Source organism: Canis lupus, chromosome 26 (assembly GCF_048164855.1).
Source record: "Canis lupus baileyi chromosome 26, mCanLup2.hap1, whole genome shotgun sequence".
Classification (NCBI taxonomy): domain Eukaryota; kingdom Metazoa; phylum Chordata; class Mammalia; order Carnivora; family Canidae; genus Canis; species Canis lupus.
In genome coordinates, this window is record NC_132863.1 from 32,325,204 (window position 1) to 32,341,149 (window position 15,946).

The window sequence follows — 15,946 nt, forward strand, 5'->3', positions numbered from 1 at the left end:
CCATATTGCTGCAGCATTTTGGCACTCAATATATTTTGTCTGATCTAAGAAAATATGGAACTTTTTATAGAGTGAAAGTTGGAAATGGATTTGTTTCTCCCAGGCTGCTCTAGCCTTCCACAAAAGAATACAGATTTGTTCAGATCCTGACACTCCGTCTCACCAAACATCCATCTTCTACCTAAGGCCCCATGGCTGTGTCGGAGTGATATATTCAGATGTGCTATCAGCATGTAACAACACAACATGAATTATTTCACATGCCAATCATTGTCCTCATCGTAGGAAAACAGGGGTGTGTTTTTGGCCCCCATATGGACCTTACTTAGAACGGTAAGCTGGCGGAGGTCCTAGTTCGGCTCTTATGAGCTAAAATTGATTCTCTTCACACTGAAACGTACACCAAAAGAGATGCAAGTTTCAAAACCCGTAAAGCCAACAGGGGCAACTCCATAGTAAAATGCAAAACAATTGCTTCCCCACGTTGTGAGAACAAGCAAGCATCGACACCACAGAAGAGAATACTTGGTTCCCTGTACAGGTTCCTTTCTCCGTATAGGAGTCTACCTGTAAGCTGCCCCCAGTTGGTATTTAAGTTGTGGTTCAAGACCCACATGATCACCATCTGGGAGCTGGTACAAATACAGATTCATTTTCAGGTTGTCCCTGGGGATGTGAACAATCTACATATTTACTAGCTCTCTAGGTGATTCTAATAGCCACTGGGATTGATAACCCTGAAGGTTAAATCATTTCCCAGATGCTACCCCCAGCAAGGTTGATGCAGTGGGGTTTGGGAAGCCTAGTTCAGTAGGTCAGGGTCTCAGCAGCAAGTCAGTCCAGTCATAAGTTCCACTCTGGCTTTTGAGACTTAGATTTTATGCCTGTGTCTAAGCCCCCATTAATAGTCCCTTTGAAATGCTTACATTAATAGTCCCTTTGAAACCATACATGGGCCTTGACCTTTCTCTAGCAGCCCTCTGAGGGTCTAGAACAAGGCAGTAAAATAAAATTCTCTGTGATGATTGGAATGCTGTTTAATATGGTAGCCACTTGCCATGTGTGGCCACTGTACTTGAAATGTGGACAGTATAATTAATGGACTGAAGTTCGAATTTAATTTCATTCTAATTTAAATTTAAATAGCCCTCCGGTAGTCCCGGCTTCTGTATTGGATAGTGTAGGTCTAAAGTCTTGCCTTTGCCCTCCTTCTTGCATTACTGGAGCTGCTACCTCTGCCCTGGATATGAATACTTATTTTATACATGTATGATCTTGACAAATTGCTCAGTGAGCCTGCACCCAAGGAGAAATGCACCAGTGAAACAGCAAACTGCAAGTAGTTGTAGCCAGTCAAGAAAAGGGTGGACTGCATCGTGCAAGGTGTAAATACAAATTTCTTCCACCTTGTGGTGGAATTTCTTCCACCTTTAAGTTGTTCTTGTCCTACCAAAAAGCCAGGATGCTCAAAATCACCTCTCTCACTGCCACTGAGAGGGGGCAACTCTTTGAGCAGCTGCAGGCAGCTGGAACAAGCATTGTGCAGAATGCTTTTTGGATGAGAGCAAACCTCCTTGGATTCTAACATGGCACAGATCCATGCACTAGCTCAGAAGAACATCAATAGATCAGGCTATAGAAATGCACTTGATGGAGGCTGACTTCAAAGTCTGACCTTTGGGTGGCTGCAGACAGAGAGACTGGGAACCATCCGTTATCAGCTGTGCAAGATCTGAGACAAAGCAGTGATGCAAACTGTCACGGGGCCCAGAACATGGTGAGAAATGGAAGTCAGTAGAAAAAAAAGCTGGAGCAGAAGTGAAACCCAGGAGAAGGCACCTTGCAGAATCACTGCTGCTCTTGCAAAGGGTTTCACCACTTCCCCAGGGACAGGAGGATTCGCATTATAAGAATTACGTCTACTCAGACAGCCTGCCCATCCTTAGTTTGGCCTCTTTGGTCCTTGAAATACTTGGCTTCAGTGATCCTCACCTTGAATCCATTGCCATCCATCCACTACTACTGCCAACACAATGACACCTGGAGCCATGTTATCCCAGCGGAACAGGGCTCCGTTACTAAAACCTCATCTACTCTCTGAAAGCCACTTCCTATCTGTCCAGCTTCTCCTGGCCTTGTATTTTCTGTGCAGATTCCTCAACACCCTGGGGGTCACCTGGCCCTCAAAATCTCTGTTATCTGCACTTCGACCTCCATGGACTTCTTAAAATCAAGTCTGGACCATATGGCCCATTTTTAAGCAGTTCTGCTGACATCATCATCTTCCTTTTCCCAATGCCCTGGATTAAGGTACGTGTCTTTCTTCCTTTCTACTCTCAGAGCCACTGGGAGCTCTCAGAGAAAACTGAACCACAAAATTCCAACCATCTCTTATTTAAAAAACTATTCTTCCTTCGGCTTTCATGCTTTAATTCTGCCCTGGTTTTTCTTCTACATCTTTGGCCAGCCCTTCTCCATCTCCTGCGTGGCTCCTTGATGGAGCTTCACAGACCCGTCTTGTTCTTCATCTCTTCTCATAGATACTCCCTCCCTGGATAAGGTCATCTGCTCCTCCCAAGCTTCAAAATACCACTTGAATGTTAATGGTTCTCAAATCTAAAACCCCCTGCTCTCCTGCCTCTCTAGCCCTCCAGCCTTCTGGAATTTAAATAGTCCCTGTGGTAGGAGGTGAACATGACAACCACATTCTCTTTTCCCTCATGCCACTGACAGTCTGTTCCCATCTCTCCAGATGGCAGACGGTCCAAAATAGAACACTCTTTCATTCTTCATGTTCCAGCAACTGCTCCTCCTGCTCCATTTAAAATATTCTTTCTGAAACACCTGTTTCTCCTGCTTGGTTTGAGCCTCAGGAATGAAATCCAGAATCCATCAACACCAGAACCAATTATTGGTAAGGTGGGTTGTTTAGGGGCCAATAAAGGGAAGCCTGCAACACAATTAGGGTGAGCTGAAATGAATGGGAAGCCACCTGTGTTACTGGGGGCCCGCCCTTCCTCCCTTTGGTTTTCTTGTGTGGTCTTTCCAATTGTGGCTTTGTGCCATACTCACCATATGGACCCTGTTTCTTTGGGTAGTTTCACTGGTGTTGACATGTCCCTTTAATCAGTTACATGTGCCCTTAGTCACCATATTTAGAGTATGGGACAGCCCCATTGGGAAGAACTCTGCAGTAGTATTTATCCCACTATGTCTTATTTCTGGTTGTTTCTTTTTGTATCTGGCTCCTCATCTTCCCTAGTCTGGTGTGATGAAATCCTGGCATGCGGATAGACTTGGCAACAAATGGTATTACTTTCAGAGCTAAATCTTCTTGCGGTCTATGTGGGAGAGCCTCTTGCCCATCCCTCCACTAAAGTGGAGCACTCTTCATCTTCAGGACCCAGCAAAGGAGGCCCAGGGAGCTGAGGAACTAGGTAAAATAAATGATGTTTCGAGAAAGGCTATCCAAGTATAATTGCCGCTTCCCATCTCTCCCGATGTGGACAGGGATTCAGGAAACATTCAGGCTGTCCTATGCTAATAAATCCCTGAAAATTTTCAGTTCTCTTTCCTAATTGGATACCATCATGTGTTCATATCAGAATCAGATGGTAATGATGACAATTTTGCTCATCGCAGCTCCAAGGGACCAGCAAAAGCCTTCTGTGATTATTCCGTGTGCTCCTCATCTGGGCTCCACAGTTATTAAATGAATACTGGAAGAAATCTGGCAATTTTTCCTTATCTTTCCAACGAAGTATCTTCTTTCTTTAGAATTTGACTGGATCTCCAATTTGTACTGTAGCTAGTCACCTCACATTTCAAAGTCATAGTCTTAACTACTTGCACCTGTCAAATGCAAAGGGCTCGGGGTTTCTCATCAGGGAGTAAAGAGAACTTGCAGTGGATGTTATAGGCCACTTGCCATATCCCTCGGTCTCCATGTACTCAGCCTGTCATACTCCTGGGCCCTCCAAGCTGGAGCTGCCCCACCGTATACTAGGCCTGAAACGTCCCACGAATGCGGGTCATAAATCCTAGCTGACTCTGGAGGAGGTCCTCAGAGGTTCCCAGCACTCGCCTAGACCACATATCAAATCCCAGCCCTATTCCCTCCCAGCTGATTCCTAAACTCCCACTAGGTAACCAGGCCACATTCACCACTGCTGGTCTCTCCTGGATAATGTGTCCTTGCAGACTCTTCCTGGCCTCAGTTTTCCTTGGCTGAGAGAATGGCACCATCCTCCAACTCACTAATAAGCCAGAACCTGGGAGTCACCAGGACGTTTTTTTTCCTTATCCCACCACCTGCCTGCCCCTTAGAGAAGTCTTCAACAAAGCTGCTGCCCATTTTCCCTGTTCAAGGCCCCTTTCCATAGCCACAGCTCGGCCTTGGATGGCCATCCCTTCTTATCTGGATAGCAACATCTTCTGGCCGTTTCCCATCCAGCCTCATTAGTTGCAACCTGCCCTTGCACTTTCTGCCCACTGCTGTCCTCCTGGCCTCCTTTTTGTTTTTCTAACCTCATCTCCTGACTCTCCAGCTAAGTCTGATCCCCTCTTAGGTGAAACAGTGAAACAGAAAAGGAAGAAAAAAACACGAAGATGTACATTGTCGAACTGGTGCCCATTGTGGACAACCAGGGCTCAATCCTAATGGAGATGTGTGAGGAACCATGTGGCATGCCCTCAGCATGGCCCATCCAGAGGGCAGGAGGCCGGGCATGACATCTTGTGTGTTTCTGAGCTGTATCTCTGCTCACACCCTCTGAGGTCCTTGGGGCTTTGGAGAAAGCTCTGAAGCAAAGAGGAAAAAAGGGATTTCAGCTAGCATTGAGGAGGGGGTCCCGTAATTCTGCCTGGAACCAGCCAGCTCCACCACAGCTGAAATCAGAGGTGGGGTGGTGAAGTAGCAACGACCCAATCAACAATCAGCGGCAACTGTGACAGCCTGTGTTGTCAGTTAGAGTCTGTGACACCATTTGTACGGAGCTCTCTCTGCCATTAGGATGTCTGCCCACAGGCCTGTTTGCTCATTTCTGGATCTCTAGTGCCTTAGCACAATGTCTGGCACGTGGCTGTTTGCTCAAATTCAAATTAGGTATTTACTGACTTAATTGACGAACTGTGAATGGATAAACCTGACTCATCTCCTGGGCTGGGTCTCACCTCTTCTGCTTGGTTTGGATTTCAGGTACCCAGTCAGTCCCCCCATATTTATAAGGTCTCACGGGAGCTCACGTGGGTTCCCTAGGCCCCTTCCTGAGGATGCTTTGGATCTGCTCTCCTTCCATTTCACAGCATATAGTAGCCTCTCCCCCAAGTCCGGGGCCCTGCCCTTTGACCTCGATTTGCTGGCCTCTAGGCAACTGAGATGCCCTAGCCCTGTCTGCTTGATTTAGAGTTTCTGAAATGTGCCAAAGTCTGAGAATCTGTTTTGAAGGGATATTGTTTTGAAGATTTCATGACACTCTTGGAGATGATGGCGCATGCCCTAATGTGTCACACTCTTGCCAGCATGCTGCACATGTATCTTCCATGGTGGCTGAGCAGAAAATGATGAACAGGGATCAGCTTACAGCAGGGCTCAGAGAACCACCTTTCTCACGGCTATGTGGGCAGGGAGCTGTTCTATCTCAACAGCTGGGCCAACCCCAGGAGCAAGTTGAATAACTACCAGTTGTACTTTTACACACTGTACCTTATTTGACCTTCTAAACAATCTGTGTACGCATATTCCCATTTTCCCAACAAGCAACTCTAAGGCCAGAAAAACGAAGTGACTGGTCCAAGGTCACCCGGTGAACCAACTGGGTAAAGCTGGATCTGATTCCAGAAGCTTTTGCTGTACCAGTGTAGTCAACTGGGAAGGGAGCTATGGTAGGAGGAGCCCAGGAGGTCACAGACTGATAGAGATGGACACTACAAGTCCCTGATGGGGGAGTGGTCAGGGCAGAGTGGGAACCCCGAGAGGAGCCAATGCATCCTGCTGCAGAGTGGGGAATGGCCCAGATGTGGCAGGTTGGAACCGGACAGGGGCAGCATGATTTGCTCCACACAGAGAATGGCCAGGCAAGGGCTCGACTGCTTAGCGGAGAACAAGGAGCCGGGTAGTGCCTGCCACATGTTCCCCACACCTATCAGGACAAAGTCCAGACCCACTGTGAAGATTCCTTACCTGGCCCCAACATGACCTGTTCCTCTGCCTTCCCCTCCTCTCTGCCCGAGTGCGCCACGGTTCCCGCTGCCACGTGAACACACCTTGTACCTCCTCTGCTTCGGCTCCCACGTATGCTGCTTCTCCCTCCTTCACTAGGCAAACTCCCCTCAGTTGGCAGGCCTCAGATCAGGCAACGCTGCCTCTGAGAAGTCCTCTTTGCATATGAGCCCATCAGGCTTCTGATGGATGCCTCTGTACTGACCTCTCAGAGAAACCTCTGAGCCTTTTTTTTTGTTTTCTTTCTCTGATTATCTTCCTGATAGAACTACATTATCCAAAATGGTAGCCATTAGCCTTGAAAGATCTTCAGATTAATTTTTTTAAAAATTAAAAATTAAAAAAAAATCAGTCATACTGGTCCTATTTCAAGTGCTCAACAGCCACAGGTGGTTGGGGGTGATGACTGGACAGCACAGACACATGACACACTTCCATTGCTACAGGAGGCTTTGGGCAGTGCTTTTACCAATTGGGAGGCACCAGAAGGCAGGATCTGTGAAGTGCATCTCCAGTCCCCGTACCTGAGATTTACCAGGTGTGCAAAGCAGACGTGCTGAGTCACTTACTTATCTGTATTTCTTAGTACCTACTAAGTACCAGCCACTGTCCCAGGGAAAGGGGATCGATCAGTGTCAAGCCTCAGGATTGCTGGAGCTCACAGTCTAGCGAGGAATGGGCAAGAAACAGAACCAGAGAAGACAGACCGGCAGGTACATGACACAAAGAAAGAACGATGAGGGAAATCCCCCGGGCCCTGCTGAATAGACATCAGTAAAAGGGGGCAGAGTGAGAGGGGATAAAACCAGAAACGGAGGTCACAGCCAGATTCTGTTGGGCCCCGAGTCCCACACTAAGAAGCTTGAACCTCATGTGGTGGAAAGCCAGCGATCCACCTAAGAATGTTAAGGACCACTCCAGCAGGTCAGCGGGGGATGGACTAGAGGAAGAGCCACTGATGGCGGGCCAACCAGCAAGGCCACCGTAGCAGGTTGGGGGTGTGGGGGACGCAGGGCAGAGGGGCAGAGGAAAGAGCTAATTCCAAAGCTGATTCTGGAGCGAGGCAGACAGGTCCCTGGGACTGGCAGGAGAGGGAAGGAGAGCAGGGGGACAGAAGGACCCCCCAAAGAAGCCAGCGGCGGATCTCGGGGGAGGGTTTGCTACAGAATCTGGGGCTCTGCTTCAGCAACTGCATTATGGGTGATAAATTCATGGCCAAGTTACTTTCTTTTTTTTTTTTTTTTTTTTAGTTTTTTTTCCAAGTTACTTTCTTATGAAGGTTACCACAGATACATCAGTGTGACAGGTGGGGCGTGGGGGAAGAAGGTTTGGCGGGTTCGAGTTGGAGCTGAATATTAGATTCTAGTCACTATTTGATTGATCTTTTAAGCAATTCTGGGATTCTGACACTTAAAAACCAATAAATCTTTGAAGGCCTGGGGAAAGCAATGCAAAAGCAATAAATCTCCATTGCGGAGTATTAGAAAAATAGGCCACGCTTCCGAGGTGGTTTGGATGGAGGGATGGGGGTGCGGGAGCAATCAGCCCTTCTACCCCTCGCCTCCTGGCAAGCTCAGTCCTACCAGGTGGAGTCAGGCCCCTGGGGCTTCCCAGGGACATCGAGCTGCAGAGCAGGGGCTGGGGTCTGGCTGCACTGCTGGGGCTGGAACACAGAAAGACAGAGAAAGCTGCAGGGGTGGGGCCTACAGCCAACACTCAGGGGTGAGGCCGCTGGAGAGCCTTGCTCTGAGACGTGCTGGGCACACAGGTTACAGGCTAGGCCTCTACAGTCCTGGGCCGGAGCTCCCCCGCCCCACCCGTGAAGTCATCCTGCCTGCACCGAATTCCCTAGTTAACGGATGCTCACTGTACAACAGCCCCCCAGCAAAAGGTTACTTGACATCCTTGGGCAGAGGGAACACAGAACCTCCTGAGGGAGCAATGAACTCAGAAGCAGGAAGCGGGGTCCTCACACGGGCTTCTATGGAGAGCCAGCCCCATGCTCTGGGGCCAATCACCTAGCATCTTAGGCTTCAGCTCCCCGCTATGGAGGGTGGATAGTGGATATGGAGACGGTACTTCCCACCCATCTGACTCACTGGGCAAGTGAAGGTCACATGATACAACAGAATTAAAGGAGCTATCAACCAGACAATATGATTCCAGGCATCCGTGATCCAATCCATCCAGTGAGCTCGTTGTGTGCTATGGTTAGAGAATCTTCATTATCATCTCAACACCCCTGTTTCTCCGACCTGCGGGACCCCTCACTGGCCTGATTGCCCATCTCTCTGGCCAGTCCAGTTCTCTCCATCAATACACTGTCCCCACAGGCTTCATATTATCTCCTTTTGCCAGTTTCAGCACTGTGTCTGTTTAGCTGCGCCATGCCCCACGTCCCTCCCCATTCACATGCACACTTACTGGACAGTAAGCCTCAAGAGGACAGGTGTGCATCTACCTTGTTTCTTGCTCTATCCCCATTGCTTAGCTCAGTTCCAGGGACATAGCAAGAGCTCAATAAATATATGTTGAATGACCTACTGGTCAACTACCTCCTCGATGGGCATCCTAGTGCCTAGAGTTCAAGGTGAAACAGGGTTAAAGTAACTGAAATCTTCTTTGATATTGCCACTGCTGTCATTGCCATTGACCTGGAAGTCATGTAGGCTGGCACTGGTTAGCCTCCCTCCCTTCTTGGCAAATGCCCAAGCAACGGTCTGAAAATAATTCCAGAAACTGAGCGTGTACCCACTCTCAGTGATCCAGAGCCTTAGGAAGAAAAGCAGCCAGACATTTCTAGACACCAAGCATTGCCCCTTTGAGCGGTGACATTTAATTTTTTTCCAGTGGAAATGTCACTAAAATATGTCACGCACAACTTTCTCCTTGGGAGGTAGTGTGAAATAAGTGCTGGCTTAGGGTCAGCTGAACTGAGTTTAAATCATGCCTGCACCACTTGCTTGTTTCATGGCCTGGGTCAACTTACTTGGCTTCTATTTATCTCAGTTTCCATATCTGCAAAATGGGGAGACTATTACTGCAATGTTGTGAGGATATAGAGAGTTTACGTATGGGGGCAGGCACGTAGCAAAGGCTTACTGGAAACTAGTAGCCTCTTTTGATTTGAAGACACAGAACCTAATGGTACATTTTTAGTTGAACCAGGACAACTAATGAACATCCATGGCTGTGAGGGGCTGCAGGGGATACAGCAGGTTCACCTCCCTATTTAGAGAGTCCCTGTGCCTGTTTTGTAGACTCGCTCTGTGTTCTTGCTCCATGCTCACTGTCAGTTCTCGCTGCTACTGGGGGCATTTCCACTTCCACCTCCTGATTGACTGTGGTCTTAGGATGTAATGAGCTTATAAAACAGATGGGATCCCTGGGTGGCGCAGCGGTTTGGCGCCTGCCTTTGGCCCAGGGCGCGATCCTGGAGACCTAGGATCGAATCCCACGTCAGGCTCCCGGTGCATGGAGCCTGCTTCTCCCTCTGCCTGTGTCTCTGCCTCCCTCTCTCTCTGTGACTATCATAAATAAATAAAAATTAAAAAAAAAAAAAAGATGTGAAAATCAAGAGCATGCAGGCTCAGAGGGAAAGTGTAAGGGGCCTCTCTTTGGGGGAGCTGGAAAAGCTTCCCCAGGGACGTTGGTTTGGGCTCCTCACAGGAACCCTCTGCTGGTCTCTGGATTTGGACAGGCCTGGATGTAAGCCCCAGCTCCTCACTTACTGGGTCTGTGTCCATGAACTTTAGTTTCCTCATTTCTAAACAGGTCTATAATAATACTAATAGGTTAGTCAAGGTTAAATTCTTGGAACATAACAGTTGCCCAATAAAACATGATGATAATTACTCCCATCTGTGTTCAGCTGGGCTTGATGAGTTTTCAGAGGTTCACAGATATTATATAATCTGATTCATCTTGAGCATGGGACCCTGAATCCTCTGTAGGAAAACTAACTTTATCCTGCCACTGGACAAGACCAAGATTACTTATTTCTCAGTATAATTTTTTTCTTATAAGAAGTTTTTTCTGAAATTTTGTGCTGGAATGAAGTCAGGGGCTCCTAAGTTAAAAACTGCCAAAAAAAAAAAAAAACAAAAAAAAACTGCCAGCATCCACATGAAAGAGTGTGGAAGTGAATATTTCCCAGGCAAGTTTTTCTGTAGCTAGCAACTTGACTGAAATTTCATTAGAGATTTTGGGCCAGTGACTTTAGGTCACTCCCAGAGCCCTGACTCTCAGAAACTGCGAGATAATAAAGAACTGTTTTTTAATATGCAAAAAACAAACAAACAAACAAAAAAACAACAACAAAGCCCTTCCTTCCCAACCATGGAATTAGGGCCTCGAAAAGCTGTGGAAATTTGACACCGTGAGCAACACCATGACCCTATAGTGAGGGTAGATTTTCAAAAACTTGTTTTGAAGAGAACCTCCTAAGTGCCACGGAGAAGAAGCAAAGCTAAGGAAGGAACTAACTCTTGAAGGTCTGGCTCGCTTTGGGCACTTCCATATTTTATTCCACCTCTGTGAAACAGTTACCATCTGTGCTTTCTAGACAGGAAAACTGAGGGCCAGGTAGATTAAGTATCTTGCCCAAAGTCAGTGTTATAGCAGGATCTGAATCCAGGTCTGCTATCACCAAAGTCACATCCTCTCTCACCCCACACAGCAGCCAGCAGTCAGCAGCAAGCCAGACTGAATCTGCACCTGCCGGGAGCCTCACAGTGGAGGCCAGCTGATGAGGTCCCCATGCTGATCTGCAGGCCTGTGGTAATGAAAGGGGACATGTGGGTCTCCAATATAAAGGTCACAGGCCTTCGGTCAGATCTGGCCTGTGCAATGGTGAGAAAGATGTTCCTTTTTTCTGGGCTAGACTTTTATCATCTGAGAAGCTATCTAAGATTTTAAAATAGTGACCAATGCTGCTGTATGAGAGGTTAAAAGCTGAGAAAGGGAGAGAGGCATTGTGGCCTAAATGAAGCACATGATTTGGCACCCAGAAGACCTGCACTTAAGTTCAGCTTTCCTACTTAACTTCTGCGTGCTCTGGGGCATTTCTGAGCCTCGGCATCCTAACTTGATTTCATCCACGTGAAAACGAGGATAATCACTTACAGTATATATACAGAGAATGAAATCCGTGTATCAGAAATAAGCAAAGGACAATGTTGCATGAGAGTAACAGGAAGAAAAGCAGTCAGTCATGTGATAGATGCCACCATCTATCTGCTCTGGAAGACTGTTCTGGAATAACCTTTGTGAATGTAAGGCAAAGGAGCACCTTTTCGTCAGATGCTCCACAAACACTACACAAACCTGCTGCAAGGCCTGACTCAGAGTAGAACACTGTTTGAAATCTTTAGAATACATGGCAACTTCCAAATTGTTTGCAGTTGATCCTGTCTCCTACAGTTTCTAGGTAGAGCTGGACCCCAGGTTGGAAAACCAATAACTAGACCATATCCATAGCCTCCATCTGGCTGGTCTTCTAGTCTCCAGTATCATAGAAGTGACATTGCATATGGCTCCACAGTGGCTCCCCATGGCCCTGCAAACAAGCTGGAACTTCTCAAATATGGCCCCCATTGTCACCCCACCACTCCTGCCTTGACGTTTATGCTAAAGCAAAATCCAGTGTCTTGGATGAACTCTCTCCTTCATGTCTTGGTCATGCTGGACCCCCTCTTAATACTTTGGCAAAATCTTATATAAAATTTAAGATATAGCTGGGTGTCACCTGAGAAGGTCAGCTGGGAACGTCTTCCCTCAGCTCTCATAACGGCCTATGTGTATCTCCATAAGCATGCACCGTATTGTGATTATGTTTCCACATTTCTTGCTTCCCAACTCAAGTTTGATGTTCTTTGCTTAGAAGACGACTTATTCACAGCTAGTTTACTACTACTGTCTCCCAAGCTGCTAAACAGTGCCTGGCCCTAAGTGAGTGCCCAATAAACATTTGTTGAAGGAATGAATGAATACATGAATCATTTTGATCCCTTGCGAACCACCGATACCTGGCCTATAACATACTCAATGCACGCTTGTTGAACTGAGCTGAGCCAAATTTTTAAGTGGGCTCCTCCTGGAGCCCAGAGTGGGGCTTGAGCTCATGACCTTGGGATCAAGACATCAGCTGAGATCAAGCATCAGATGCTCAATCAACCGAGCCCCCCAGGCGCCCCTGAACTGAGCCAATCTGAAAGCTGCAGCCGTGGTGCCTAGTGTAATTGTTTAGAAGTGATGCCCCCTTCTTGGCAGCCATGACCCCATGGACTTGTACTGGGTCAGTTTAGCTACTGAGCTGCTTTTACTGCCTGGGCTGTAAACATGTTCCAGAACTCCAATAGCCTCTTGTGGTAGTCACCAGTGTGACTCTGCAAGTCCTCCTAAGGCTCTCTAGCACTCTAAGGCCTTAAACTGGACCAGCCCAGAGGTCCTGCCCCACTCCCATTATCTCTGAGTAGGGCTGTTTGTAGAATTCAGTGAGTCTGTTCATCTCTCTGTTAATGGCAGTCAGACATGGAAGGGTGATCTTGCCAGGAGATCCTGTTTCCAGGCCTCCAACCCCACTAAACAAACTAATTATAGGTGTATTCCAGAAAGTTCTCTTCCAGCACTCCTCACATGCCCATTAGCATATTCCCTCTGAACCAGTCCTAACTCCTCATTGTTGGGGGAGAGGCTCTTGGCTCAGTTGCCACTGCCACCCCGAAATGAGTTTGGGTCTGCTGACCCTTGTCTTCCAGAAGCTCACTTCTGGCCAGTCTTGCTCATGAGCACTGCATGGTGCAGAGAAGGAAAGCCCCGAAGTCCAAGAGAAGCACCTTCCTCACCTGACAGGGGCTCCTCGTGACTGAGCAGGTTTCAGCATCACCGTGATGGTCGTGTCCGTTTCATTCAGGGGGGTGTCTGTGTCATATTCTGGCATCGATGGAGCTGGACAGACAGCAGAGAAAGAAGGGCATTCAGCACAGATCCCAAACCCAGCTCACCACCTTCCCTTGCTGCCATCCCAAAAGATACCCAGGATGACCAGAAGGAGGACATGTGGGAAAGGGTTGGGTGAGAGTCACAAGGCATCCCAGGCTTTCAGCAGAGCATCCTCTCCTTCCAACCTGCCCGTGGGTCCCTTCCAGACAAGAGTATGGGAAAAGACAGCAATGAGGTGGCCAGCAACCCTCAGGAGTCAAAAAGTTCCACATCAAATAAACAGATAAATTCAGGAAGTCTAAGTACTTAACAAAGAGGGAAAGCAGAGTCGACCTTGTTAAACACATTTGAAATGCAAATTACAGTGGTGATGAACTAGTTCCTCTTATCTTTCCTCTCTCTCTTTTTTTTTTTTTCATAAGACCCTCCCTCCTCTCATCCCCAACTGAAAGGAGTAGATGAAATCTAATCCCTTGGGAAGGCGATCTAGCCATTTGTATTTAGAGCTATTAAAACTCACATCTCTTATAATTCACTATTTCAATTTCTGGAATTTAATCCTAAAGTCATAATCCGAACCAAGGAATTAAACTTTATTCTGCAACATGTTTATTGAAGCGTTATGTTATAAAAACATGGAAGCACCAAATATATCCAACCACAGGGGAATGTTTAATTAAATTACGTCCATCCACTTGACGGAACATTATCATGAAAGCAATGTACCAACATGGAAAACGCTTATGGTATAAAGATAAGTGAAAACATTAAGCTGCACAAATCACTGTGGGTATTTATATAAAATATGTATGTATGCAGGCCAGAATTGCATAGGTATTCTCAAAAAAATGTAAATTGTAAAATGGGATCTGAGATAATTCTGTGTTGATGTTGCCTAGTGGTGGAGGGGCCCTGCCGGGGATGGCAGGTGAAATCTCAGGCCTCCATGGCTTTGTACTAGTCCGTCCTTCCCCTCCATGGCTTTGTACTAGGCCGTCCTTCCTTCCTTCCTTCCTTCCTTCCTTCCTTCCTTCCTTCCTTCCTTCCTTCCTTCCTTCCTTCCTTCCTTCCTTCTTTCCTTCTCAGACATTTCATGAGAACCTGTGCTGTGCCCTGGACTGCCAAAAGAAATATTCCTGAAAAGAAGAAATCACATTTTTATAAACCAATTTGTATGAGAAAAAAAATGTACTATTTAATGCAATTGTGTGGTAAATTATTTGGTGAATCACTTAGCGTTCCCACTGGTCTAGTCTAATTAGTATGGTTTTTACATTTTAGGAAGTTCATGGATTCGGTTTCTTCACAGGACTACAATGCTAACACGCTAAGGACTGCATTGTCCTAATTGCTCCAATACCACGAGGTGACAGCAGGCTCTGCCCTTTTTTTTGCTCTCAGGAAAATTAGGAATCCGTGGGGGGGGGACCCAGAATGTGTTTCTTCCTTTCCCCTTTTTATGATGAGAGATACCTGAAATCTTGGTGGCGATCCTAGTGGTGACGGGGGGCCCGAAGCCCTTTGCTGTGCTGGCCTTGATGGTGAATGAGTAGGTCGTTCCCGGGTACAGACCCACAAAGAGGTGGTGGGTTTCATTCCGGAGCTTGAACACTTTCCCCCGCTGGCTGGAGAGGTCGGCACTCGGGTCCAGTGAGCCAACAGCCTTATAGTTGATCTGTATAACAAGCCAGCAAACAGACAAATGAACACCTCCCTCAGGGAGCTAGGTGGAGCTCGTCCAGGGGCCCATCAGGAGAGGAAGGCACCAGGGCTTGAAAAGCAAGTTCTGCTGTGACAGTCCACCTTACAGATTATCCCAGCCCCCAATACTCCACTGCAGATACACAGGAGCACGGCTGCCTAACAGAAACAGAATGTGAGATACACACATGTGTTTCAATCTCCTAATGCTCACAAGAAAAGGAAGTAAAAAAGAAAGTAAAATTCATTTTTAATATTTCATTGACCCCAATATATGCAGAGTATTATCATTTCAACCTATAATAAACATAAAAATGTAATGCAGTATTTTATATTGTTCATTCATCTTAAATCTTAGAAATCTAGTATGTAGTTTGTCCTTATGGCTCAACTCCATTGGACTGGCCACATTTCAAAAGCTCAGTAGCCTCATGTGGCCAGTATCTGCCACACTGGACTGCACGGCGGTAAAGCAGTGTTTCCATGCGGCGTCCTGTAAGAATGGTTGGGAAGGTTAGTTAAAAAGGCAGGTCCCATGTCCCTTACTCCACGTGGCACCCTCTGGTGCTTTCTCATTCATTACTTTGTTCCTCTTCCCCAAACCTTGGGACATTAGGATATTTATTCTCATTTTAATGTTGGAGAAACTGAGGCTCAACTGGAAGTAACTTACATTAAATCAGCACTCTCCAGACCCTCTATGGTGAAGGCCCAGTTTTGTGTTTCTCAGTCCACTGCTAAACCATAATAATCTGCAGACCACATCACATGTGATTCACCACATGAGTCTGGTAGTAGCCAAACTGGCCCGCGCTGTGCAACGAGACCCATCCCCTCGTCACACACTTGAGTGTTGCAGCGGTGTCAAGGTACGATGAGTGTTTCTAAGTGTTCCCTCTCAATTTCTGCACTTGCTCTGCTGTGAAAGTAACAAAACAGTTGGCATCCCAGCACCAGCCCCCATAGATCACATTTTGAGTGCCATATTCCTAAATCCTATAGTTGTTAAAGTGACAAACACAGGACTGTGTGTTTGTTTCATCTAGTTAGTTCTACTAAAAATGTTCTATTAGAGTATAACAT

At 46.9% G+C, this 15,946-nt stretch overlaps 1 protein-coding gene across 13 annotated transcripts in view; it reads right to left on the reverse strand.

Annotated features, from left to right (window-relative positions):
- PTPRT (protein tyrosine phosphatase receptor type T) overlaps positions 1-15,946 on the reverse strand; it is a 1,036,563-nt gene that overhangs the window by 282,636 nt on the left and 737,981 nt on the right. For all 13 annotated transcript variants that reach the window (XM_072801053.1, XM_072801054.1, XM_072801051.1 and 10 more), the window contains exons 10-11: positions 14,636-14,837; positions 13,066-13,168 (exon numbers count right to left, since the gene is read on the reverse strand). In XM_072801053.1, the coding sequence (XP_072657154.1) occupies positions 13,066-13,168; positions 14,636-14,837 (305 nt within the window). The remainder of the gene's footprint in view (positions 1-13,065; positions 13,169-14,635; positions 14,838-15,946) is intronic.